Below are 25,395 nucleotides of genomic sequence, written 5' to 3' on the forward strand. Positions count from 1 at the left end.
GCTATATGGCAGCAGTCCAGTGTCATTCCAGAGGCATTGGACAAGCAGATGCATGCAGTCACTATAGTAAATGTACTCTTCCTTTGGCCAAGTGGAAGTAGGCTATTGGGGAGGAAAGGGAAGAATAGAAAAATAACAATTTTCTCTGAACCAGAACACTTCAGTCAGTAGTTTAAAACTGTGGTGCATAAAATCATGAGGTTTTTCTCTTTTGTAGCAAAGTCTCCTGGTTCGTAGTTACTATGCTAGAAGATGAATATTGGTTTATCCTCATGCATTTTTCTTTAGATCCCAAACTGCAAAATTCTATCAGAAGAATGAAAGGGAATTTCATTACAGGTCTGTTTATATGGAAGAAGGGAAATCCTGGGTTTCCACATTCATGACATGTTGTAGGGACATGGTCACTGTGCCCTGGGGGTTGGTAAGTAGAGAGAAGCCCATGGGTAAATCAAGAATCAAAAAGATTCCCTTTAGAATAGCCCAAGGCTCCTGAAATTGGATATTTGGACCCTATAGAAACTTGATAGATATTAGGGTGGTGTGGTGGTTTGAATAAGAATGGCCCCATAGCCCGGCAGTGGTGGCACACACGCCTATCATCCCAGCACTTGGAAGGCAGAGGCAGGCAGCTCTCTTGAGTTCGAAGCCAGCCTGGTCCTCAGAGTGAGTTCCAGGACAGCCAGGACTACATAGAGAAACTGTGTCTCAAAAAAAAAAAGTTGGCCTCATAAGCTCATATATTTGAGTGCCTACTCACCAGGGAATGGCACTATTTGAAAAGATTAGAAGGATTAGGAAGTGTGGCCTTGTAAGAGGAAGTGTGCACTGGGGTAGCCTTGAGGTTTCAGAAGCCTATGCCAAGCCTAGAGTCTCTTTCTCTGTGCCTGCTGATGAGGATGTAGCTCCCAGCTACTGCTCCAGCAGGGCATGAACTGTACTGCTCCCCTCCATGATGGTAATGAACTAAGCCTCTGAAATTGTAAGTAGCCCCCAGTTAAATGTTTTTCTTTACTAGAGTTGCCTTGGTCATGGTGTGTCTTCAAGAGGTAGAACAGAGGCTAAGACAGGTGAGATTTGCCCCGGGGTGGAGTACCCAGTGTCCAGAGACATGAGTGGGCTACTCTTTGTCCCATCGTAGAGGAAGATGAGCTGTAAACTCTGCTGATGTGTCTATTCTTCACAGAAGGACTACAACATTGAGTAATGGCCAAATGAGGTTGTGGGCAGTACAGAGTCACTGCAGCAATATTCACTTTTCTTCCCCTTTATTCAGAATGTGTTGTCATAGCCTAAAGTATCCTCAGAAGAGCCAGGTCAGAGTAGCACAAGGTGCTTGAGCTATGTCCATCTGCTTCTGCATCTAATTACTGTGATTTGTGGAGAGGAAAGCTGGCTGGGAAAGTTCTGTCTGGTGCCATCTCTTGCACTTAAGGACTGGCGAGTAGTTCATTAGCTGTGGGACCTCAGGTGGGGCTTTCTCATCCCTGAGACTCTGGGGCCAGAGGTACAGGAACTTCCTGTCCCAACAGCAGCAGCTTCCTCTTTACCTACCCTTCCAGGTAGGATTTTGCTTAGAGGCCTTCCTGGTCTGGAATTCATGAAATAACTCGGCCTGGCCATGAACTCCTGGCTCTTCTGCTTCATCTCCCCAAGTGCTGTGGTCACTAGCTGGCAACAGTATATCTTGCATCAGTTCCCTCTTTCCTCCTTGTGCCCCTAGTAGGGGCAGGGAGGAGTAGAGGGTGCTGCTAAAACAAATAGGCTCAGGTCAATGACTACACATTTGGTCGGCTGTCTAGAAACCTGAGTGCGGGCTGCCAAGTCTTCTGTCATAGGCACTGAGGACTTCTTCCTGCTCTCCAAGGAGACACTCTCGGTGCTCTCAAGCCGTTAACCACACAGTTTTCCTGGGATGTTGGTCCAGAATAGAGTTGCTAGGATTTGCTTGCAAGACTTGAAGAGACGAGGCAGGTGGTTGGGGCGGGACGATCTTCTGGAGCAGGTTGTGATATTCTTAAGCCGGTACCCTTGCTTCTCCACCAGTTGCCATCAGGGCTCAGCCATCTTTCGTACTTGGGAAGATGTCTTCTACATAATCTGAGGTCACGGCAGTTTGGGAGAACCCGGTGGATTTGTTTCTGAAGAAATAGCTAATAGTATGGGGTCATGTTGTTTCACACGATGCCTCAAAGAGTTGAAAGTGCATTGCGTGAAGATAGCGTTGAGCCTGACATGGTCTCAACAGTGTCTACTCCTGTGCATTTTTCTTTCTTTGTCTTGACATAACCTCAATGTAAAGGGATTCATGGGTTAATGCCTTATCTTTCCATACATGCAGGACATGGTTTATTAAACTTTAAGTAAAGACCCAGTACTTGGTCATGCTGTGAGTTCAATACAGTTCCCATTAGCAAGTAAACAACCTAAACAGATAGCACTGGGACCATCAGGTGACTCAAGTGATAGACTTCAGAGGACATTGAAGAAAAGTCTACATGCTGCACCCACCAGGGGGGACTCTTCTGAGGCAGCTAGTAAAGTATATGGCCAGGAGTTCCTGTGTCTTCATAAATGGTTTAGAACCAACAGCCTGTGTGGGGCCCATGAGTCCTGCTGACTGAGACAGGAATCCACTGCCCAGCTCTCATGGTCTCTACTCTCTCTCTTAGACCCTTCCTTCACCTGCAATAACAAACAGGGCCTGAAAGAACAGTTTCCTAAATCCCTTTAGGCTTTGAAGTACCCATTTGCAGGAAGTTTTCATTTCTGCTACAAGTTTACCTTTCTTTAATACATATATGTTATAATTTATAATTTTTATTTTTTTGAAATTATAATTACGTCATATTTCTCCTCCCTTTCTCCCTCCAAACCCTCCCATGTACTCCCAATTCATAGCCTCTTTTACTTTGTTACTACGTGTGCGTGTGCGTGTGTGTGTGTGTGTGTGTGTGTGTGTGTGTGTGTGTCTTAGATTCCTAAATACATAATTACAACCTGCTCGGTCAGTATAATGCTGCTTCTCTGTATGTTCTCAGGGCTGACCGCTCAGTATTAGATGACTAACTGGCCTGCTCTTTCCTGGGGAAGACTGTTTCTACTCTTAAGTATTCCGTAGTCGTTCTCTGTGTGTGGTTGAGGCCTGGGGTCTTTCCCCTTTTCACATTAACATGTCTGTTGTTGTCCTTGCTCAGCTCATGTTTAGGTAGCCATCTTCATACATACACCTCATGGGTGTAGCTTCTGACATTTCTAGGACACACAGTATCATAGCAAACTCCCAGTTCTTCTGGCTTTTACAGTCTTTCTGCCCCTCTTCCGCAATGACTCCTGAGCCCGAGTGAAAGACTCATGCTGTAGCTCTATCTGTTGGGTCTGGGCTTCACAACTCTGCGTTTTGATTGGTGTGGTTTTCTGTAAAGGGCTTTCTTTATCTGTACCAAAAAGACATTCCCTTGACGAGGGGTGAGAGCTGTGCTTACCTGGATGAATCCCGCAGAAGGATGTAAGGGTTATATGTTTCGCTTTGATGGTCTCTTACGACTCTTTGTAGTTTCCCTTTGGGCAACTCTTACACTACACTACTACAGCATGACACTACCTGATGGTGTTTTTATTTAGGCACTTCAGTTTTCCTGTGCAGTACATGAAGTGGATTAAAACCTAGTGTGGATTAATATTAAAACAATTCCTGTTGTATATAGAAAACTGATTTATCCCATGCGTGTTCAGGAAGCAGTCTGATATTATACATTCCAGATTTTAAGTTTAAATGAGTGACCAGTGCAAGCTTTTTCAGAAGATAAAATGCCGGTGTGTGGTTGTTTAGTCTTAAGGAAGTGCATTTCTCATTGGATCAGTTTATGTAGATTTTTGGAGGTGTCTGGCGCTCATCTGTTTGTGTAATTGGTACCCAGCAGTGCCCTGGAATCATTGGTTGATCCATTTGAGTGTTCAGCAATATCATATGTTGGTCATCAGCCACTTTTGCATCCTGTGGTTTTGAACAAGAAAAAAATCCTGTAAAACCAGTTTAGTGAAGCATTGCACACACGGGTGAGGTTATGGTGTGGAAGGCGGCTCCCCAGAGGCCTCACAGGAGCTGAACCTCAGTGATGTGTGGAGAGACTGGGGTGCTGTTGGCCTGAATCAGTGCAGCACTGGCAGTGTTGTGCTCTGCCTTCCTATGAAGAAAACCTCATCGGTTGCTTTGCTTGCAGTTGCCAGCACTGGGTGTTTTGGTATGTGGTGGTGTTGGTTCCTTCCACAGCTTCTTTCACCTTGAGCCATGGTGTTAAAATAATTAATACAGACACACATGTTTTGTTGTGTGGACTTGGCCAGAATTTTTCCTTTCTTAGTTCAGAAAGGGTCTTTTCCCTTCCCAGTCCTTCCAGTGTGTGTAACTGGTTGTTACCCGCAATTGTACCCGCACATTGGCATATGTCTCAGAGCTCCCAAAAAACATGTTACTTTTGAATTAACAAGACAACAGAGAAAAGGTTTTCTGAGTCGAAACATCCAAAGAGCTGGAATCAGTTCTGTCTGTGTGGTGCCAAAGCCAGTAAACTTCATGGGACAGGAGTGATTATAACTTGAGCAGAAATCAGTCCCCTGGGATTTCAGCTAGCAGGCTTTTGGGTTGAGCCCACTCACTCCGCTCATCCACACCCCTTCCTTTAATGTGCTTGTGCTCTCAGTGGTTTCTGTTGCTGCAAGTTTTGATGCCAAAGAGAGGAGTAGTTAACATTTGCGACACTAACACAGTTTTCTCCCAGAGTTTTTGATTGAGGTTAAACAGAAGCATCCTGACTGTTGTCACTTGGCAGACAAAAGACATCATATTTTAAGATTCAAGTACTTTTAAAGCAGGCCGACGATCTTGCCCTGCCTTACTAATAGGCTAATTACATGGTTTAAATAGTATAGAGTGGGGTCCCTGTTTCAGATTAAGCCTCATCCTAGCAGTCCAGGGCACTTGCAGACATTTGCCTGATGTGTCTGGCATGAGGATCTGTGGCATTGCGCCAGCTCTTTGAGGACCTGATTTTAGACCTCCCAAGGCCAGCCGGGTAATATTGCCTTGACTCAGTCAGGGGCTGGTTTCCCCTCAACACAGAAGCCAAATATGGGAAGTGTTTGTAGTTCAAGTTATTTGGTTCCTGGTAGTGCAGCCTCCTCCTCAGCAGGTTTGGCAACTTGTGGTAGAAGAGCGTTGAAGTTAGCCAACAGGCTAGATTCACAGCACCAAAGCTCACTGGACAAGTTTTCTACCCTTTCTACACCACAGCTTGTGAAGAAAAGAATATGAGATGAGATTTGTTAGGTACAGAGCAGTTGGTTCTGGCAGGCAGCAAATAGACGCATTTCCTTCAGATTGCAGGTGAAATATATACTTGTGTTTCCCTATTTATGTGCTTGCTTTGCAACCAAGGTTTGTTATTTGTGATTTTGAGTGAGTGCCTCTGCATAATGAAGGCCCCATAGCCTTGCAAGATGAACTAAGAGGCATCTCTTATCCCAGATAGATCTTAGCTGCCTTCTGCCAAGGCCTTGCTTCATCAACCAGTCTGCACACTGTCATTTTGCTGTTCTTCCCATCCCTTTAATAGAACCTCAGTCTGTGTTAGCATGTGTCATCATCTCCCAAATACCCTGGATGACGCCGTGAACTTGACAGCAACCTAAGTTTTGCTGCAGACTTAACCAGTAGAAGCTCACTGCACAGCACTTGTGAGGTTCTAGCCTTGCTATCACGTCTCATCTTCAAGTTCAACTCAGGTCTGTTTGCGGCTCCTGCCCCCTTCCTTCCCACCAATTCAGTGATTAAATGAGAGCATTTTGATTATTCACTATAAACCAGGTCCCATGCCAGGGTGGGTGGATAGATAGGTGACTGGGTAGATGGGGTGGGTGAGGGATGTGGGAGTAGGCAGATGGGTGGGTGGAGGAGTGGGTAGATAGGTGGGTGGATGGGGGAGTGGGTAGACGGGTGGATGGATGGGTAGGTGGGGGAGTGAGTGGATGGGTGGATGGATGGATAAATAGAAGGGTGCTTCTGTCTCGTAAACCCCATCCTTTCTTCCTTCAGTTGGGATGGATACCTATTCCATTGCACTTGATGTTGTGTTTCTGGGTGACATTACCTTTATGCCTCACTGCCACTATATCTGAGTTTGCCTCAGCCTTGTTACCACTTACTGATTGAACTCAAATACACCCTTATGGTTTCATCCTCATTTTCCTTCCCTGTGAAGTTATGGCCACTGTTTCCCAGCCCCACAGTATACCAAACTTCCTGCCCAAATCGCTTGTCTAATGTTATAAAAGTGACTTTAAACTTTGTGGCATGGTTTCGAGTTCCTGGTGTGTATTTGTAATGCCCATTCTCCCTCCATTGGTATACACAGTATGTTTCCAAAGTGGGAAAAGGTGCAGTCTTTCTTTTTCTTAAACCTCAGGTAAAGATTGGATGATAAATTATTTTGTTATACATTACAAAATAAATTTCAAGAATGTTCTGTAATTGCTGGGTTTTAACTCTGATTCATTGATATTGTATGACTAGATAAGCAGGGTTTTCAAAGGGAATTTCAGCAGCATGTGTTCAAGTCTCTCATGGGAGAGGGAAATAGTTTGAAAACCTCCGGGAAGAACGCATTGAAGAGAAGAGATGCCCAAAAGCTGCCCTTTGCCCTGCTCTGCGGAGATGTGTGGACTGTGTACCTGTGGCTCTCTCCTTAGTCTGAGGCCTAGACTGTGGGGTGGGAAGTCAAGCCTGGGAGGAGGAAGGGTGCTGTGCTGCAAGCAGCGGGTGTGGGCAGCAGCTGCACGGCTGCCAGGGTTCAGTGTGTGCCGGAAGTGCAAGTTTGGCTGGAGGAATGGAATGTTCCCTCTTGCCCTCCAAGAGCAGAAACAGCTGTGGAATAGCTTGCAAAGACGATTGCTCAGTGAAAGCCTAATATACATTACTATTATTATTATTATATTAAAATAAAGCACACTCTAGCAAACTCAGCGGCACTGGGTGCAGTAGGATGCTGGTTCTCCCGTGCCCGGGAGAACTTGTTCCCCAGCTAGGATTGTCTCTGCACTGGCTTCTCCAGCCAGCCCTCACCTAAGAGAGGCTAGGGGGTGTCTAGAGCTAAACCGGACTGTTGTTTTGCTCATCGATGACTGTTTCACTCCTGCTGTCACTGGCTCTCTGCAGGAAAACTTTAAAAAATGTTTCCAGAGGACATCTGTGGGTAGAGAATTACTGTCAGCAGATTTAACGGGAAGTCTTGTTTCTAGCTGGAAATACAATCCTTCAGCCAAGTTCCCAACAATATTTATTTTAGAACATCGTTGTTTTTTAAGGCCTGTTAATGGTTTAAACTTTTAAGACTTTAGACAAGAGTAAGAGTAGAAACAGAACTTGTCTTACACATCAGAGTTGATTGCACAACCCTTTTAATGAAGGTTTATTTACATTTTTATCACCCTGAAAGGCTTATTTTTTGGCCGCTATAGATAGTACACATAAAATAATGTTTTTCTATTTTCAGGCCTGCCATCACGCTTCAGTTTTATGCCCTGATACTTGTGTTTGCTTTTACTCATCGTGTTGTTAGTCCCAAGGATGTAGAATCTGGAAAGGAAATGCAGTGGAGATGGTAGCCGGTTAAAGACCGGTCTCCACAGTGTGTGGGGCATGAAGAGCTGGGTTTCTGTCCTGGTGCACCTCTCTTGCTGCTGTGTACAGAAGGGCAGAAGGGAAGCCATCCACACAGAATCAGGTTAAGGATCCTTCCCCACACCCAGGAATTTTCAGTAAAGAGCTGATTCATTTTCAAATGATTACCTTAACTTCCCACTTTACTCTCCGACCCCAGCTCTTGCCTTTAACTTCTAAGTCTTGGACTCCAAGGATGTCACCCTACGGTTACCACACCTGGGCACTGGGAAACAAGCCAGTGGCATGCTAAAGGCGGAGATTTTAGTAGTTTTTGTTTTCTTTCTTTTTTCCTGATGACTAAGTAGGCTAACTTGGGGGTATTATAAATACCTGGGCTGCAGCCGGGTGATGGTGGCACGCACCTTTAATCTTAGCACTCAGGAGGCAGAGGCAGGTGCACCTCTGAGTTCAAGACCGGCCTGGTGTGCACAGTAAGTTTCAGCACAGCCAGGGCTACACAGAGAAATCCTGTCTCGAAAAACCAAAAGTAAAAAAAAAAAAAAGAGTAAAATCCCCAGGCCTCAAGTGTTGATTCAGATCTCTGGAGATAGGTCATGGGTGAGGAAGGTCTCCTTGGGAGACTCGCCTAGAATAGGTAGCCAGAGTAGAGAACTGGTTTCTACTCGGTGGAAACCAGAGTCTTGACCGAAAGTGCCTTCGAGAGGCCCTGCCAGCCCAGCCGAGGGCAGTTCCCCAGCAGCTCTTCCTGTAGCTGCTTCTGCGTGTGGCACACCAACCTCCCGGGCTGTCAGTGACTCACTACTTACTGTGACTTGTCCTCGAGACCTTTGCCACCTATGGTTCACGGGAGCTAATATTGGAATCTGGTCATTGGACAAGTGTATTCTAGATCATCAGTACTCTCAAGTCAAACACTGACACAGACTTAAAACATGGGCACCCTGTGAGAGGCAGGTGTGAGCACTGTGCTGGAAGCCAGCCGTTTGCAGTGTCTCCAGAGCCTTTCCTAGAGACAAGTGGGCAGTGATGGATAATGGTAAGCATTGACAACCACAACACATTCTGTTACTCTCTAGGCAGCCCAGAAAAACACACAAAAAACAAAGGGAGAAAGAGGAGAGGAGGAAGAATTGTCTTCTTTGAAAAAAAAAAAAAAAAGAAAAAGAAAAGAAAAAAGCAGGGCTTTTAAGAGTTAAATTACACAACCTTTTTATTTTTAAAGTGGGTAGATTTCTCTCTGCTGTTGCTGAGAAAGATAAATTGATACCACATGTTGCTTCCAGACAAGCCCTCTCTGTTCCAGGGAAAGCACATGCAGCTGGTGTCTGGGTTAGTAGAGTCTCCACGAGGTAAACACGGAAGGAGCCGAAGTGGATGCAGAGGAGCAGCAGTTACGAAGTGTCCAGTTACTGGCACAGCTCCATAAAAACTTGTAAAAGTCGGACTCCTTTCTTGGAAGGCACCGCCCCCTCACCTTTTGACTTAGCGCACATGATGCTGGGGAAACAGTTTGGTCCTTGATGTCTGCCGCTGTGTGTGGGATCTGACAGTTGTTGAGAGCTGTGCTTGGCACTCCGCTGACCAGTGTGGCATGCTGGGAGTCACACAATCCTCAGAGGGGTTCATCCCAGAGTAGAGAGTGCATTTGATCCTGCCTTCTCCAGATCACAGGCAGGTGTCATTGCTGCAGACAGACAGGCTCAGGGCTCTGGGACCTGTCTCAGCATGGGTGTCTTCCTCCATGACTACCTCCCTCTGCTTGCTGTGTTACCCACCCACTCTGTAAATGGGTGGTGGAGTACTCTGCAACTCCAGGCAGCCGCTTTCTGACTCCTATTCTGTTTTGAGTCCACCTGTCTCCATACTGATTTGGCATATAGTTAAGGATCACAAACACCTTAGCATCAGCAGTGAATGTATTCTGCAACAGAAAGCTGTTTGTTGCATGGAGAAAATAATTATCAGATTCTAATCAGTGGTGTCATCTTTATGCCAGTGTCTTCTAGGTGGGCCAGGCAAAGGAATCTCTAGGCACTGGCCCACACAGCACAGTCAGCATGACTCTGAAATGTCAATCCCAACAGGCTCAGAGATCCACCTGCCTCTGCCTCATGAGTGCTGGGATTAAAGGCATTTACCTAGCACAACAGGATATTTTTAACGTTAGTTTTCCTGAGACTGAAGTTGGGGAGGGACCCTTTGAAGTCTTAAAGTACTTCATTTTTCATTTGTTACCAGGAAAGGTATAGAAAAAAAAAAAATCTCAGTGCTGATGTTTTACGCAGCCCTTTTCTGTCTGTCTGTCTGTCTGTCTATCTATCTATCTATCTTTCCTGTTTCAACAAAACTGAGGTGGGAAACCCAACCTTTAGACTTCTGAACTCTGAGGAAAATACATTTGTAGTGTCTGCACTTGGCAGGGCCCCAGCATTTGAACAGTAATGGACAGGTAAATGATGATGTTCATTGGTCTTTGGCTGTGCCCTGCCTTCAGATTATGGATTTTATGGTGGCCAGTCTGCATGAAGAAAGGCTGCTGGGACTGGAGCCTGTCAGGATGGTGGTGGCCCAGTTTTTATGTTGTCTTAGTAAAGTAGCCAGAGAAACCTGCCTGGGTGCTGTGGATAATGAGCTTCAGGGAACGTATTCTACAACCAGTAAACCTCCAAAACGAGAGACCGATGAAGACTGGCCACAAAGGCCAACCTCTCCTTCCTAAATTGGGCTTTGTGGAAGAACCTGTGGTGGTCCCATTCGTTAGTGTGGTCATACTGCCCTCTCCTCAAGAAGGGGACTCCACCACAAGAACAACAAAATACCTTTATGCAAAAATCTGGGAAAGGCCTCTAAATTTCAAAGTATCTTATAAATAAAGTCACAATAAGATTATTTGTGTGTGTGTGTGTGTGTGTGTGTGTGTGTGTTTATCTTCTTTCTTAAATCATAGTTGCTTTGGGTGTTTTTCTTGAACTGTTGCATAGATGCATGAAATGGTGACTTAACCTGTTTGTCGGCCTGTGAAGAAACAGAGAAAAAGCAGTACATGAACACTGGGGACCGACTTCCAGTTGAAGGTCCCGTGTGCTGGCCGATGGGCTGTACTGATTCATGTCTCCAAGCCTGAGCCTTCACATGCAAAATCAGGGCACTGATATTATGAGAATCCGAGGCAATGCATACAGAACCCAGGGTTCGTTAGCCAGCCCTGCTTTGATCTGGCAGGCCTTCAGATCTTCCCTTTGTAATTAGGGACCTGGTCAGGAGGCTAGTCTTCCTGACCCATTCCTGCCCTTACTCCCTGTAGTACTGGCCTTCCATGCCAGGTGTCCCAGGCCCTAACAGAAGCTTGAGATCTGTCTCTAATTTTAGCCACTTGTAATTGCATAAAATTATACATATACATTGTTAGGGGTTAGAGTCATAGTCATAGGAGGTGACAGAAAATCCATAAAATACTCCATTTAGTAGGTTTGAAATTGGTTAACAGTAAAATACATTTTAAAATATTATTCTTTAAAAACATACAGGATCACTGAATATCTGAGATTGCTCATTTTCATAAATGTTTGGTGTTTTTGTGAACTCTTCCCATGCTTTATGGCAAAGAAGGCTGACAGATGGGAATAATTAAATGGCTCCCCTAAAGGCTCAGGACCAGCTTGCTTTTAACCCGAAAGTTTGTATTTACATTTTTTCACTGAATACATTGAGCCAGCCGTGTACGCAAACTGGGCCTGTCCTGCTCTTCTCTGCAAGTGCATGTCAGGAATGTGCTCTGTACCTACCTCAGAGAGAAAGGATTCTGATTCAAAGGAATAAAATTTCTGAACCTTTAGTACACGTGCCATTATTCTAAACAAACACACACCACATATAAACACAAAACCATTAAATGTGAAAGGGGAACGGGGAATTTGTCTTCTGGGCAGCACCTCCTTCATTGGATCCTTGGGGTGGTGCCTGTTATCTTAGCCATCTTGAAGGCATTTTGTAGAAAATGGCAGCTGGGACCATAATTGCTGTTCGTTGCCCAGCCTGGACCGCAGTTCCTTCTTGAATGGGAATGTACATTAGAAATACTGTGTATTTTGATTTATTTACTTATGACAAAAAAATTCTGTTGACTTCCTGTGTTTTAAAAACAATCTGGCAGAACACATGTATTTGTATCTTCCACATAAATACAGTCGGGGATTGCCAATTCTTTTTAAATGTGACTCTTAGAAGTGTTCTATTTAATATGTAGTATCAGACAGTGTCTTTCATCTTTAACTTGCCAATAAGAACTCCTGTGGCTTGCAGGGGCTGTTCCAGATGTGGGGAACACTGTCGACTTGCTCCCTGCCGTACATGAGGCATTTCACAGATTACAGCGAGCCTTCCCCAGGCTCCGAGCTCCTTCAGGGTGGACGCACGCTTCCTGAGAGAAGGCACTGAGTCACGGTGTGACGGGCTTCTCAGTGCGCTCTCGTCTGCCATCCTTACGTCATCCCTAGCAGGGAGGGGTGGTTGGATCATCGTGCCACAATGAAGATGGGAACCTGCTGTTGCTTCAGACAGATAAAGCGATCTGTATGTCATGTGGTTGGCCAGTGACAGAGATAAGGCTTGAGCCTGGCTGACCACTGGGTGCATCTACTAAGCCAGAGGAAGATTCTTATAGAAGCGAAGATACTTAGGACTTTAAGGGAGGGGGGGGTGCCCAGCTGAAGGGAGAGGGCTGTTTTAGATATGTGGAAATGACGGAATCCACGCGTATTCACCATCAAGCATCTCCTCTTAACATCTTACCATCTGGTACAAGGGTCACAGCAGATGAGCCAATATTTGTCATTGTACGCCAAAGTCTATACATGCTAATCAGCCTTAACCAAATTTTCTTTTTCCCTCAATGGGATCCCATCCAGGATGCGTCAGCTCCAATCCCTATGTCTTCTTAGTCTTTCCTTGGCTGCGATGGTTGTAGGGGTACTAACACGCTTTTGTAAATGCTCCTTAATTGGGGTTAATATTTTCTTAGAGTGGATTTGGGTTTTGGAGAAAGACTGATGAAGAAGTTAGCATTTTCAATGTGCTCTATCCAGGATGCACACTAGCAATGTGCTGTTCCCTGTTTACACTGGCCTTGCTCACCCAGCCAACACGGCAGCTCTCAGCTTTCTCCACTGCAGATTTATTCTCTCTTCCCGTCTCATACTGTACTCTTTGGATGGAAGTTACTTAGCCAACACTTCCTGAGGGTGAAGAGTGTGTAAATGAGGCAAATTCTTTTAAACGAGGTACTCTTACTCCTTGGTTGTCCCTGAAAGCCTTCCCTACCCTTCTCATTTCTGCAGAAATTATATGGCAAGTTGTGAAATTGTGGCAGGGTGAATCCTAGAGGGAACAGGTAAAATGTCACACTTTCTGATAGAAGCATTTAAGAGGTAACTGCTGGCTCTGTATGAATGGAACCAAGGACTGAAAGAGAACAGACTGGCCACCTAGGTGACTGGGTTTCTGAGAACTGGGAAGTTTTTTGCAAACTGTGGAAACGGAGTGCCATGGTAATGAATTATCAGTGTGGACTGCAGTATAAGAAACAGAATTACAGAATGCAGTAACGTGTGAGAGTTGGGGGAAGCAGCGTGAGGGAGCTCCTGCTCCCAGCTCCTGCATGTGGAAGTCTCCACCACCCCCACATGAGGCTTCCCACTTCACTTGGCTCTTTGTTCCAAGTCACAAAGATGGCTGTTGTTGAAGAAAAATGCTAGCCTACCTGACTTGAGTTCAGTCCCTGGGGGCCACATGGTGGAGGGAAAGAACCAACTCCCACAAGTTGTCCTCTGACACCCATGTGCGTGTGTGATACCCCTCTCTCCCCCAAAAAAATCTATAAGAATTTTTTAAAGGTCACCCATCTTTAATTGAGAGGTCTTTGAAGACTGAAGACTAAATGTCTGTTTGGACCTTTCTGTTCACATTGTCCGTTTTCCCTTCTCTCTCTGCAGAACTCTATCCGGCACAACCTGTCGCTGCACAGCCGATTCATGCGAGTTCAGAATGAAGGGACTGGCAAGAGCTCGTGGTGGATCATCAACCCGGATGGTGGGAAGAGTGGGAAGGCCCCCAGGCGACGGGCCGTCTCCATGGACAACAGCAACAAGTACACCAAGAGCCGTGGCCGTGCGGCCAAGAAGAAGGCTGCCCTGCAGGCAGCCCCAGAGTCGGCAGACGACAGTCCCTCCCAGCTGGCCAAGTGGCCCGGTAGCCCCACATCACGCAGCAGCGACGAGCTGGATGCCTGGACCGACTTCCGCTCACGCACCAATTCCAACGCCAGCACAGTCAGTGGCCGCCTGTCACCCATCCTGGCAAGCACAGAGTTGGATGACGTCCAGGACGATGACGCCCCACTCTCCCCCATGCTCTACAGCAGCTCCGCCAGCCTGTCGCCCTCTGTGAGCAAGCCATGCACTGTGGAGCTCCCGAGGCTGACCGACATGGCGGGCACCATGAATCTCAACGACGGGCTGACTGACAACCTCATGGATGACCTGCTGGACAACATCACGCTCCCGCCATCCCAGCCGTCGCCTCCTGGGGGGCTCATGCAGCGGAGCTCCAGCTTCCCGTATACCGCCAAGAGCTCCGGCCTGGGGTCCCCAACCAGCTCCTTTAACAGTACCGTGTTTGGACCCTCGTCTCTGAACTCGCTGCGCCAGTCACCCATGCAGACCATCCAAGAGAACAAGCCAGCCACCTTTTCTTCCATGTCACACTATGGTAACCAGACACTCCAAGACCTGCTCACTTCAGACTCGCTCAGCCACAGCGATGTCATGATGACCCAGTCAGACCCCTTGATGTCTCAGGCCAGCACGGCTGTGTCTGCCCAGAACGCCCGCCGGAACGTGATGCTTCGCAACGACCCAATGATGTCCTTTGCTGCCCAGCCTAGCCAGGGGAGTTTGGTCAATCAGAATTTGCTCCAGCACCAAACCCAGGGCACTCTTGGTGGCAGCCGTGCCTTGTCCAATTCTGTCAGCAACATGGGCTTGAGTGACTCCAGCAGCCTCGGGTCAGCCAAACACCAGCACCAGTCTCCCGTCAGCCAGTCTATGCAAACCCTCTCGGACTCACTCTCAGGCTCTTCACTGTACTCAGCGAGTGCAAACCTTCCTGTCATGGGCCACGACAAGTTCCCCAGTGACTTGGACCTGGACATGTTCAATGGGAGCTTGGAATGTGACATGGAATCCATTATTCGTAGTGAACTCATGGACGCCGACGGGTTGGACTTTAACTTTGATTCCCTCATCTCCACACAGAACGTTGTTGGTTTGAACGTGGGGAACTTCACTGGTGCTAAGCAGGCCTCATCTCAAAGCTGGGTGCCAGGCTGAAGGATCACTGAGGAAAGGGGAAGTGGGCAAAGCAGGTCAGTGCCCAGTGCCATGCGTGAGCATAACAGGTGGGGGTGTTGGGGGTCACTGTCTGCTGTACCCTTAACAGCCCATGAAGAACCCACGGAGCAGCCATGACTCTAGGCGCTTTATTAGAGTTTATCTGCAGACTAGAGTATTAAAGAGAACACCTGAATATTCAAAGAGCTCACTCTCTATCCTCTGTCCTCACAGAGCTGTGACACAGGCTCTCCTACCTTTGTGTGTGGATGGATGATAGGAAGCAGGAAAGGTGAGGAAAGGAGGCACGTAGGTCATAGGTCAAAGGTCAAGGTGAAGCATACCAGCCTGAGGAGTTCTTACAAAGACTCGGGTCCAGCACTGGCTTCATCTTCTGTGTGATGGGTCTTCGCCCCTAGAAAAGTAATATTCTGCCTGAGTTCTGATTTAACTGTAGAAGGTGTGTTCTTGGACTCAATTGATATATAAAGAACAATCTATTCGATTATTCTTTGAAGCATAGGCCATCATTATCGGGGTTCACAAAGCATTTTAAAAAAGCAAATTAGGTTGAAAAATATATGTTTTTATAGAAGGAGCATTTATGTGCATCTGTTTTAACACCTGGGAATGATGTCAGATACAAAGTCATGGTTGTGGGCAATGACCGCTCCTCTTATTTTTGTTTTAATTTTTGGTTACCACAAAGTAGCTGCCACACACCCACAGAAAAGATACGGAATATTCTCTGTTCCTCTGGCCCAGGGGCTTTGTTGAGCTGGTATCGATGCTCACATCTTTCATCAAGTGCCCTCCCGTAGCCCACTCACTGTGTGGATGCGCTTGGGAGGGCTCATGGTGTGTTTCCTTGTGTTACCACCTCATGAAGAGCAGAAGCCATTCTGGCTGGCCCAAGTTGGGAAGGAAGGACACAGGGACTGTGGGAGGGACATGCTATTTCTTAAGTGGCAGTATTTTAATGCTGTTGTAATAGAACCAGCGGGTGCTGTGATGTAGTGAGGAAAGCAATGGACTTGGACAGGTGGGGCACACCTATAATCCCAGCACATGAGAGGCAGAGGAGAGGTGAGGCATGTATTTGAGGCCAGCCCGGGCTATAATAGTAAGGCCCTGAATGTCCATTACAGCAGCAGTGATGAACTTGCCATTTGGTCCTGAGCCTCTCTCTTCCAGCTTAAGCAATGAAGACAATGGTCCTGCTATTCCATAGGGCTACTGCAAGACCCAAGCACACAGAAGAGTGGGAAAGGGTTTTGTAAAACTACACCAGGCTAAAATAGACTAAGTGCAGTTGTGTGAGCACACTGTCAAATGAGCAAGCAGGGAGTCACAGAGGTAAAGGAGAGAGAGCGAGCACAAGCACTCTGGACTAAGCCAGAGTGTGAATGAATAATGGACAAACTTTCCCTGGAACTCTTTTTCCTGGGCTGGGAGGGGAGTCTGGCTATTTCTGCCAACTTGTTTGTTTCAGTATGTGCCTCTGATGCCCAGTGTTAAAAAGCTCTGCACATCAGCACCCTCTTTTCCTTCTTTTTTTTTTTTTTTTTTTTTTTCATTTCAATCTCAGCAAGCTACTTACCTCCCCCTTCAAGTGCTACAAAAGAGAAAAGGCACTGAAAGCCCTCACCCCAGCCATTTTAGCCCTCCTCCCTGGTGCAGGCATTTACAAGGCTCTCTTATGGTGAGCTCACTGAAGCCCTCCCTGGGTAGCCGTGGAAAGGGGAATGGCAGAGTATTCTCAGTCCAAAGCTCCTCAAACTTTCCCAGGCACTGATAGAAACCCAGACATCGGCCGTAGTCACTTACCAGCCTCGAGTCGGTAGATGGCTATAACGGAAGCTAAGTGGAGTGAGTGCCAGCCAGTTACACCAGACCTGTTGGGCCAGGAGGTTTGCCTTTAGAAACAGAGATACTCAGATTTTGGAAGAATAAAAACTTTGTCGAATGTGATTGTGGTTTCTGAAGACACAAGAAAGTTCAGTTTGTTCTCAATTGTAAGAAGGCCACTTCCTATCACTAGAGAGACTTCAGAAGAAAATGTGCTATCAGTTTTGTTTGTTTCCAGTGTAGGTTTTCCTTCTAGTTGAATAGCATAGTGTGTGTGTGTGTGTGTGTTTATAAAAATTGTATGAAAATCTGTTAAGGGAGATTTAAATAGATGATAGACTTTTATTAGTGATAAATTTCTATTGTGAAGACAGTACATTTCACCATTATACTGCAATGGAACTTCAGGTTGTTATTTAGATTTTTCATTTGAAGGGAAGTAGATTTGAGAGGATTTTTTTTTTCCTGTTAAAATAAAGTCGGGGCTGGCAAGATGACTTAGCAGGTAAAAGGGCCTGCCTACCAGGCAAGCCCAAGGAAATTAGGAGAGCCGATTTCCGGAAGTTGCTTTGACTTCCATGCTCACAGTGATGCTCATGTACACACTTGCACACATTATACACTTAAATAAAAAGTCACATGATAATGAGAAAACATAAAAGCATAATAAAAGTTATAAAATAAATAAAAATTATAGCACACTGGTAATCTCAGGACTTGAAACACTAAGGCAGGAAGAAGATCAAGAGTTTAAAGCCAGCATGGGATATTCATAGTGGACCCTTTCTAAAAACTAAACAAAACAAACCGTAGATAAATTTACTAAGTCTTCCTGAGAACAGTACATCTTTGCATGATGGCAGGACAAGAGGAGGAACATCGTAGGTGGGCGGGGGGCGGGGGGCTGCCTGAGCCTGGTTTCATCTTGTGTTAGAATGAATTCTGTCAGCCATCAGGAGCACAGTGTGACCCAGAAAGTTAACAGGGGTTGGTTTTTGTTTTGTTTTCTAACTTGTAAGCTTAACTTGTTTCCACTTTATTTAAGTGTTTCTCTTACATTTGGAAGCAGGCCTAAAGGCCACTCTAGGCCTCACATCCCTCTGATTTGTTCCCCCCAGCTCCCAAGCGCCATTCTTCCTGGCTTGCTTCTGCGTTGTCCTAGCCAGACCAGTTTGCAGTGTGCCAGCACAAGGTCACGTGGCCATACTGTGACTGCGCAAGCCGCTCTGGCCAGGTGACATCTTGCTGGAGAACCACTGAGGCTTCTCTGGGGAGAGTCTCACGTGTAGCACCCATTTTAGGGCTTGGGCAGGAGCCTTGCAGGGCCAGGCTTATCTGCAGAGAGGAACAGCTGTTTGTTCTGAGTGTCAGGTCCTGGGTGGGTAGAGTCCCGGCCTCCGCAGGAGCCTGTGGACTCGACAGGTACACGAGTGGGAGAGGTGGCATGGGGGCAGCAGGCTGGGCTTCCAGTGAGCTCTCTGGAGTTTGACAAGCATCCTCTCACAGAAGAAAGCTACTTTAATCTCACTCTTGTTTTGATATCACAAGATCTTTTCACTACTCTTCGTTTTTGTTTTTTTTTTTTTTTTTTTTTGTTTTGTTTTTTTTTTTAGCATTCGGAGGCCCCTTTGGGGAGAATTCAGAATGTAGTTTTCTATGAAACTACTATATGGTAAAACTTGGAAGCCATCCATAGGGGAAGCTAGATGGTGAAGTGAGGGGGTGGGGCTCTCCTGCTTCGGCCATTAGCTACATTACTAACAGGTCTCTAATGTTAGGTTTTCATCTGTCAACAGAAAGCAGAATCGTAGCAACAGATGCAGGTAGTATTTTCTTTCTCAGTCACTTCGTTTTAGGAAATGTAGCATAGGGTAAACAGATCTGTGGTGTGCTGTGTGGAGAAAGAATGCTGCCGTCCCTCTGTCTTTGGTTGCAGTAACAAGCCTAAAGCATTTTCTGCCTTGCAGCCATCCTAGTCCACCTGTCATCCATGCTGAGACTGACTGCATGGTTGGTTGGTTGGTTGGTTGGTTGGTTTGGGGTTGATTTTTTTGGTTTGTTTGTTTGTTTTTGTTTTGTTTTGTTTTGCATCAGGGTTTCTCTGTATAGCCCTGACTGTCCTGAAACTCACTCTCTAGACCAGGCTGACCTTGAACTCAGAGATCAACCTGCCTCTGCCTCCCAAGTGTTGGGATCAAAGGCGTGCGCCACAACACCCAACTTGTATTGGATCTCTTTAGTGTTGATGACAGCAAAGGAAAATGGATAACTATTCACTGTTTCCTAAGTTTTTAATATAGTGCATCATATCTTTTTTTGAGAAATCCATGGTAACAGCATCAGTCTGGAAGACTGTGAACTCTCCTGATACTTGTTCGGTGTTTCCTATGCCTCATCACACAGCAAGCACTTCTCAGCCCTGCACTGTGGCCCATCCCACACGGGGTCAGGGACAGCCAGAACTCACTGAATGAAGTTTGTCTGTCTGAGCGCTCACTGGCATGAGAAAAAGAGGTGACTCAAACTAGGTCTGTCCCTTGAGGGATGCCTGGCCTGGAGGGGAAGGAGGTGGTGGCCGGAGTAACCTTTTGTCCTACAATGAAGAGTGCCTTCAGCAGGAATGTAAGCCAAAGACCCACACAGTTGCCTGCCTTAGCACGCTGGAGTCTCTTGCTCAGCACTGCCGACAACTTCATTGTTACGTATTTTCCACTCGTTTTTCCTGTGGGCATAAAAATGAAGGGCCTACCACTTCCAGAGCTCCACGCAGCTAGGTCACAGCTCAGGCTGACCCCAGATGCTGGCTTCTTGTTAAAAATCCAGCAGGACCTTTCCTTTAGTTCAGTTCACACTTGGCTTTTAGGGCCAGTTTCTCAAATTGAGAATGGGCACTTCAGCACGTCGTCCCTGGGCTCCGCTCAGAGGGGAGCTATAAATTAAATCACCTCTCTGCAGTGGAATTGCATAAGGCCTTTGAGATGGCAGAGAGACTGACCTTCACAGGTGGCGACCATTTTCATGGCACTGTGGCGTCCGGCCACATCATTTGTCTCTTGGGCTCACTTATACAGTGGGGCGAGCGTTTATGCTTCCCTAACAGAGCTGGCTTTCATAGGGACCTTCATGTGGGATGCTGTATTTTGTCACTTGAGGTTATTCACTGTTTCTTGGGATTTTAAACAATCCCATAATTTCATACAGACTATAGGAAGCAACCAAGTCAGTCTTACATTGTTTGCAAAAGGCCTTCCATGACAACTACATCTAGTTTGGGTCTCTTTCCATGCCTGCTTGGTGAACGTTTTGCCTTCTGGATCTTTGTCCTCCAAGTCTCTGCCATTTTGGGGATACACATTAGAGAGGCTCGTGTTTTCCACTTTCAAAAGGAAGTTCTGCCGCAGATGGACTGGTGAGGGTTTAGCCTTACCGAAATGTTCCACTAGCATCTTTGAAGGCCCAAGAGGCCCTACCTTTCCCTAGGCTATTTGTTGGTCTTCACTGGAGCCAGGACCAGGCCTCTGTGGGAGAAGTCTTGCAAGCTTCCACCTGAGATACCACACTGCTTCTAGGGAACTTGGCTCTCCCATCCTCACCATCTCTGCCAGGTATGCCAGAGTGCTCAGAGACGCAGAAACGTCTGTGGAAGCAGAAAGAAATTAGCAAGTGGGCAGACACAGCGGTCTGCCTCTAAAAGCTGGTGGTTACCTGTTGGGCACAACACGATTTGGGGGTCAGGAAGTGCCGTCACTGTGCTGTGGCTCCGGTAAGTCTCAGCTGAGAGGCAAGGCTGTCTTCAAGGTGCTTCCCTAGTGCTAAACAGCCGGCCAGTCCTGGAGCACCACTCCAAGAGGACCGAGGGAACTGGGCTGCAAGGATCTGGTCTGCTTTTATTTCCTTCTCTCTCAGCAAGAAATGTGGGCCTTACTCTACAGCTGTAGCTTTTCTGCTTGTTTAGTGACCTTTTCTGCCCATAGTGTTCATTTGCTGAAGGACAAGAATCTTTGGCCATGACATCTCAGGGTAATTCCAGTGTTTCTGGAGGGATTGGATCTAATTGTCAGTCTTGATTTAATGGAGGGTTTGTGTGCCACCAAGACCCCTTTCCCGCCTCCCTTTTTCCTCCTATGCCAGTCTTTCACCCTCTTCCTCTCTGATGAAAGAAGTCCAGGCCATACAGTTTCTTTCTTCTTTTAACTAAATATTTATATCCCTGTGGAATGTTTGATTTGGTTCCTTGGGGAAATTAATAGCCAAGGAGACCCCAGCCAGAGGTATTCTTAGACTTAGGTTCAAAGTCAGAATCCTCACTCTTTCCACCGGGGCTCTGATTGTAAACATGGCCCTGTGGTTCACTGGAACAACTGATCATTTATATGTACGGAAATGATCAGAAAGCCATACAGGTTTGGTTTGGTTTGGTTTGGTTTTTAATGTTATGGATCTGTTAGAAGGTGGAACTGAAATGCTTTCTGCCGCTGAGTGCCTCAGTCAAAGCACGCCTTGCCAGAGCCGGCTAAGTTCCCGCCACACCAGCACAAAGCTTGCCTCCCCGTGGAGCCAGCACAGCTGATGAGGTGGCCAGCCTGCAAGGAGACCCATCATCTCCTTCACCTTGGTATCAGCTCCCTCCTTTCTGCTCCTCTCGGTTTCCCTCTTCTTTCCGTTCTTGGCCACCGTCTGTGTCCCCTGCAAGTCTTGGGCCTGGCTTAGAAGTAGACACTCTACCTCAGGAGCTGTAGAGCACCTCAACCTCCATGCTGTCACCCCACCTCACCCCAGGGTCACACCCAGTGAAGGTAAACAGGACTGTTCGGATCTTGGCTTATGTCTATAAACATTTCTTCAAGGTGCCTGTCCTCTTCTGTAAATGGTAGACCTCTTCATTGTGATGGCAGCTTGAGACTGAGTAGCAGGAATTCTAATGTAGGAATCTGAGGGCTTTCTATGGTAGGGTGTACAGAAATACAGGAAGGCTAATTATTACATAGGTGAGACTCCACTGAACGTTAAAATGTACCCTCTATTCAATTTCGCCTTCTAAGAAACAGGAATTTTGGAAACTTAGAGCTAACTCTCCTCCCTGGGAAACATTACAGATCTTAGATTCTGTTCCACAAACAGTAGGTTCTGCCTGGGTGCCAGTAAGCCTCATTCTTGGCAAATGTGAAGATGCTCTAGAAGTCGCATCAGCAGGAAGACACTGGATTTGGGGATGGGCAGGGAGGAAGTAAGGGCCACTGCAGGAGAATGGCCCATTTACTCACCTCTCTAAGGTTTATTGTGAACCTTTTCCTTAAAAACAGCAACAACTTTAAGCTCTCCAGGCTACTTGGGAACATTTATTTCACTCACTGGAATTTATGCCGCTTGAGAGCAAATACTGGTGTGCAAGACGGTGCTCTTAAAATAGCAGGTGCTCCCTAGTGCTTAAATCATTGTAAAGACTTTGTCCTGCTGTCAAGGAATTCAGTGTGTTGGGAACTCAAAGTGAGGGTAGGATTTCTGGGCACTAAATGCTTTTGTGCCAGATATAGGGCATAGTGGTGAGACAGAGAACATCTGGGAAGGCAGATGCGAAGGGCTGCCTGGCCATTCACTGGATGGGAGGGCAGCAGGCCGGGCGACGGGTCCCTGAGAGGACTTCCTGGTGAGAGTGCGGCTTCTGCTTAGCACACTGTGCTGTGGAGAGGGTGGAAAGTGATAGGACTCGATCCCACAGGTCCCTGCCAGTTAAAATGTTAGGTGTTTTAGTTGAAGGTAATTGACTACCAATCTGGAGAGGATCTTAACTCACCTCCCATCCTCCACTCCAATCCTTCTTCCCCCTCCCCCCCCCAAAAAAAAAATAAGTGGTTATTTTGGTTGGTTGGGTTGGGTTTTTTTGTTTGTTGGTTTGTTTTTGAGAGTGGCTCTCTCATCTCACTACGTAGGCCGTGGCTGGCCTGGAGCTTTCTATGTAAACCAGGCCTGCCTTGAATTCGCATGATCTGCCTTCCACTGTCTCCCTAGTACCGGGATTAAAGGCATGTGTCACCACACTTGGCAAAAGTGATTCTTCTAAAGGAGTATAATCCCAGACTTTGCATCTAAGAATCAAGAGCAGATGCAGTCTACAGCTTTGCTCACCCATCTGCATGGGGAGGGTCTCACTGTCCTTCAAGGTGGAGGCGGCTTTCTTCAGCCGTCAGTAATCCTTGGCGCAGCTCTTTGCCCTCCGCTGTGAAGTTCGAAAATTGTTGCTTCTCTCGGTTTCCCTGCATTTTGTCAGCGCAGCACAAAGGCTGGCCAGCACGGCAGGCAGACAAGTCTAGGGTCAGAGTGTCCTGGAAGCGAAAGGCTCTTGAGGGAGCTGTCTCCAGCTCTCGGCCAGGCCTTGGAGGCTCTCCCTGACACCTGGAAAGCTTCAGTGTCGTGAGGAGATAGAGCACGCCACAGTGCAGCGTGTCGCCAGTCTCCCTTGTCATATCTGCAAGCTATGCTTTTTGTCTTTAAGTAACGTGCATATTACTGCCTTTCCTCTGGTGCTCTTGCAAGTGTCGTCCTGTTTATCATGTTTCACTCACCTGGTAGGAAGAGCTCAAGTGTTACCAGATCGTAGGGGCCACATCCTGGTTTGGCCACCTGTCCTCAGTAAGCCAACTAAAGGAGACAAATGCGGCTATGTTGGAGAGAGGGACAGAGGATCCCGAGACACCCCCAGGTGTGCCTCAGGGTTCAAATAGAAAGTACCGAGGTGCTCTGCTCAGCAGCCGGGCCACGAGTGGACTATGCCCACGACTCTCTCATTGCCAAGTCTCCCCAGCAAGGTCTGACCAGTAAATGTTTCTCTTGAAGATAAGCTCCTCCCCTGACTGACTTGAAGGGCTTCTAGCATTTCCTCTCCTGCAGGAGGTTCTAATTTCTTGGGGTCCATTCTCTCAGTCTGATAGCCAGAGAGAGAGCGCAAACCTCTTAGAATACACTCATTCCTCCAGACAGGTTGGCTAGACAAGGCCCGGGTTTCTCCCTGGGAGGCTTTGCCACCAATAGAAACTTGCCCTCCTGTGTGATTACAGCCTTCTTACCTGTCTGTCCCTCAGAGTCTTGAGAGCTATCACGGCTCCTTGACAGCATTTGCCAAGATAGATTTTTTTTATACAGATGATACTTCCTGAATCCCCTCTTGGGCCAACATTGTGTAGCCAGCCATAGGCCCAGGCCCAGGCAAAGCCCCTGGTGACTTTCTTTCAGGTTTCCCTTGCTTTTCCTTCTAGTGTATAAAGTTTACCTTTAGAGACAACTCCACAGGAGTGTTTTAAAGTAAGGTGTAGCATTTGGGTATGGGGACAGGCTGGGAGGAAGGCCTGGAGGATAAGTTAAAGGCCAGCTCAAAAGAAAAATAAATAAATAAATAAATGTGGCTGCCTTACTTAAGACTCACAAAAACAGGCTAGAGAAATGGCTCAGTGGTTAAGAGCAGAGACTGCTCTTCCAGAGGTCCTGGGATCAATTCCCAGCACCCACATGGCAGCTCACAACTCCAGTTCTAGGGAATGTGACTCCCTCACACAAATACACGTGCTGTCAAAATACCAATGCACATAAAATAAAAAAAATCATTTTTTAAAAAGACTCACAAAAATGTTTTTCCTGTGTGACAGCAGCTCTGAAGGCTTTGTTGGGTGTGACAGGTCAGGGATGGTTGTTTTCAGAGTGGTGCAGGCAGGCATGTCTTTGCTTTGTGCTCCAGCAAAAGCATTAAAACTCTGAAACCTACAACTGTCTCTGTACCCTGTGAGAGGCTGCCCTGTCAATCAAAGGCTCTCTTCCTTGTCTTTCCTGAATGCCCCATACTTGGTCACCAGCTTGACCTTGGAGTTGCGGGTTGACTTAAAATTTTATCTGTTTCAGAGCACAAGATGGTAGTGTTTCTCTTTTAACTTAGCATTCTGGGCAGGCATTCTTTCACCCAATCAAAATTCTAGCCAAGAAGTAAGTTGTCAACTAACTTTCGTGGATCTGTAGACAGGAGGGTTTCGCCCAGCTCTCCTTTTCAGCTCTCACATCATATTAGTTATTGGGGTCTTCAAGAAGATAACACCGCTGGCAAATGCGAGCCTCTCACAGCGGAGCTAAGCCGTGGGAGGACAGCAGTGAGAACCTTTACGCCCCGTGTCCAAATTCATTTGACCCAGGCCGTTCTGTTTGATGCCGTTTTGAAGGCATCTGCCCTTCTTAGCACATCGTGCGACTTGGTGGTGATAATTAGGCAGAAACCTGTCTTCCCCATGGATGGCAGGATCACAAAGGGACTACCTCTTGCCAGATGACAGCATCCACAGATATTTTTAGAATGTGCCTCATGATTTATTTGGTCTCCCCACTTCATTTCCCTTGATCCAGCAGCCTGATTTCAAATTTACCGGAGAGAGGCCTTTTCTTCCTCCCATGGAGGTCAGCAGTGATAGAGGACTGCATTTTTGTATCGCTAATTGGTACATT

The 25,395-nt window shown here is 46.7% G+C and overlaps 1 protein-coding gene across 2 annotated transcripts in view; it reads left to right on the forward strand.

Annotated features, from left to right (window-relative positions):
- The window catches only part of Foxo3 (forkhead box O3), a 98,838-nt gene that overhangs the window by 66,351 nt on the left and 7,092 nt on the right, over positions 1–25,395 (forward strand). For both annotated transcript variants that reach the window (XM_055615975.1, XM_055615976.1), the window contains one exon: positions 13,672–15,101. In XM_055615975.1, the coding sequence (XP_055471950.1) occupies positions 13,672–15,066 (1,395 nt within the window). In that variant the 3' untranslated portion in view covers positions 15,067–15,101. The remainder of the gene's footprint in view (positions 1–13,671; positions 15,102–25,395) is intronic.

Source organism: Psammomys obesus, unplaced genomic scaffold (genome assembly GCF_907164565.1).
Source record: "Psammomys obesus unplaced genomic scaffold, mPsaObe1.curated_primary_1811, whole genome shotgun sequence".
Lineage (NCBI taxonomy): Eukaryota > Metazoa > Chordata > Mammalia > Rodentia > Muridae > Psammomys > Psammomys obesus.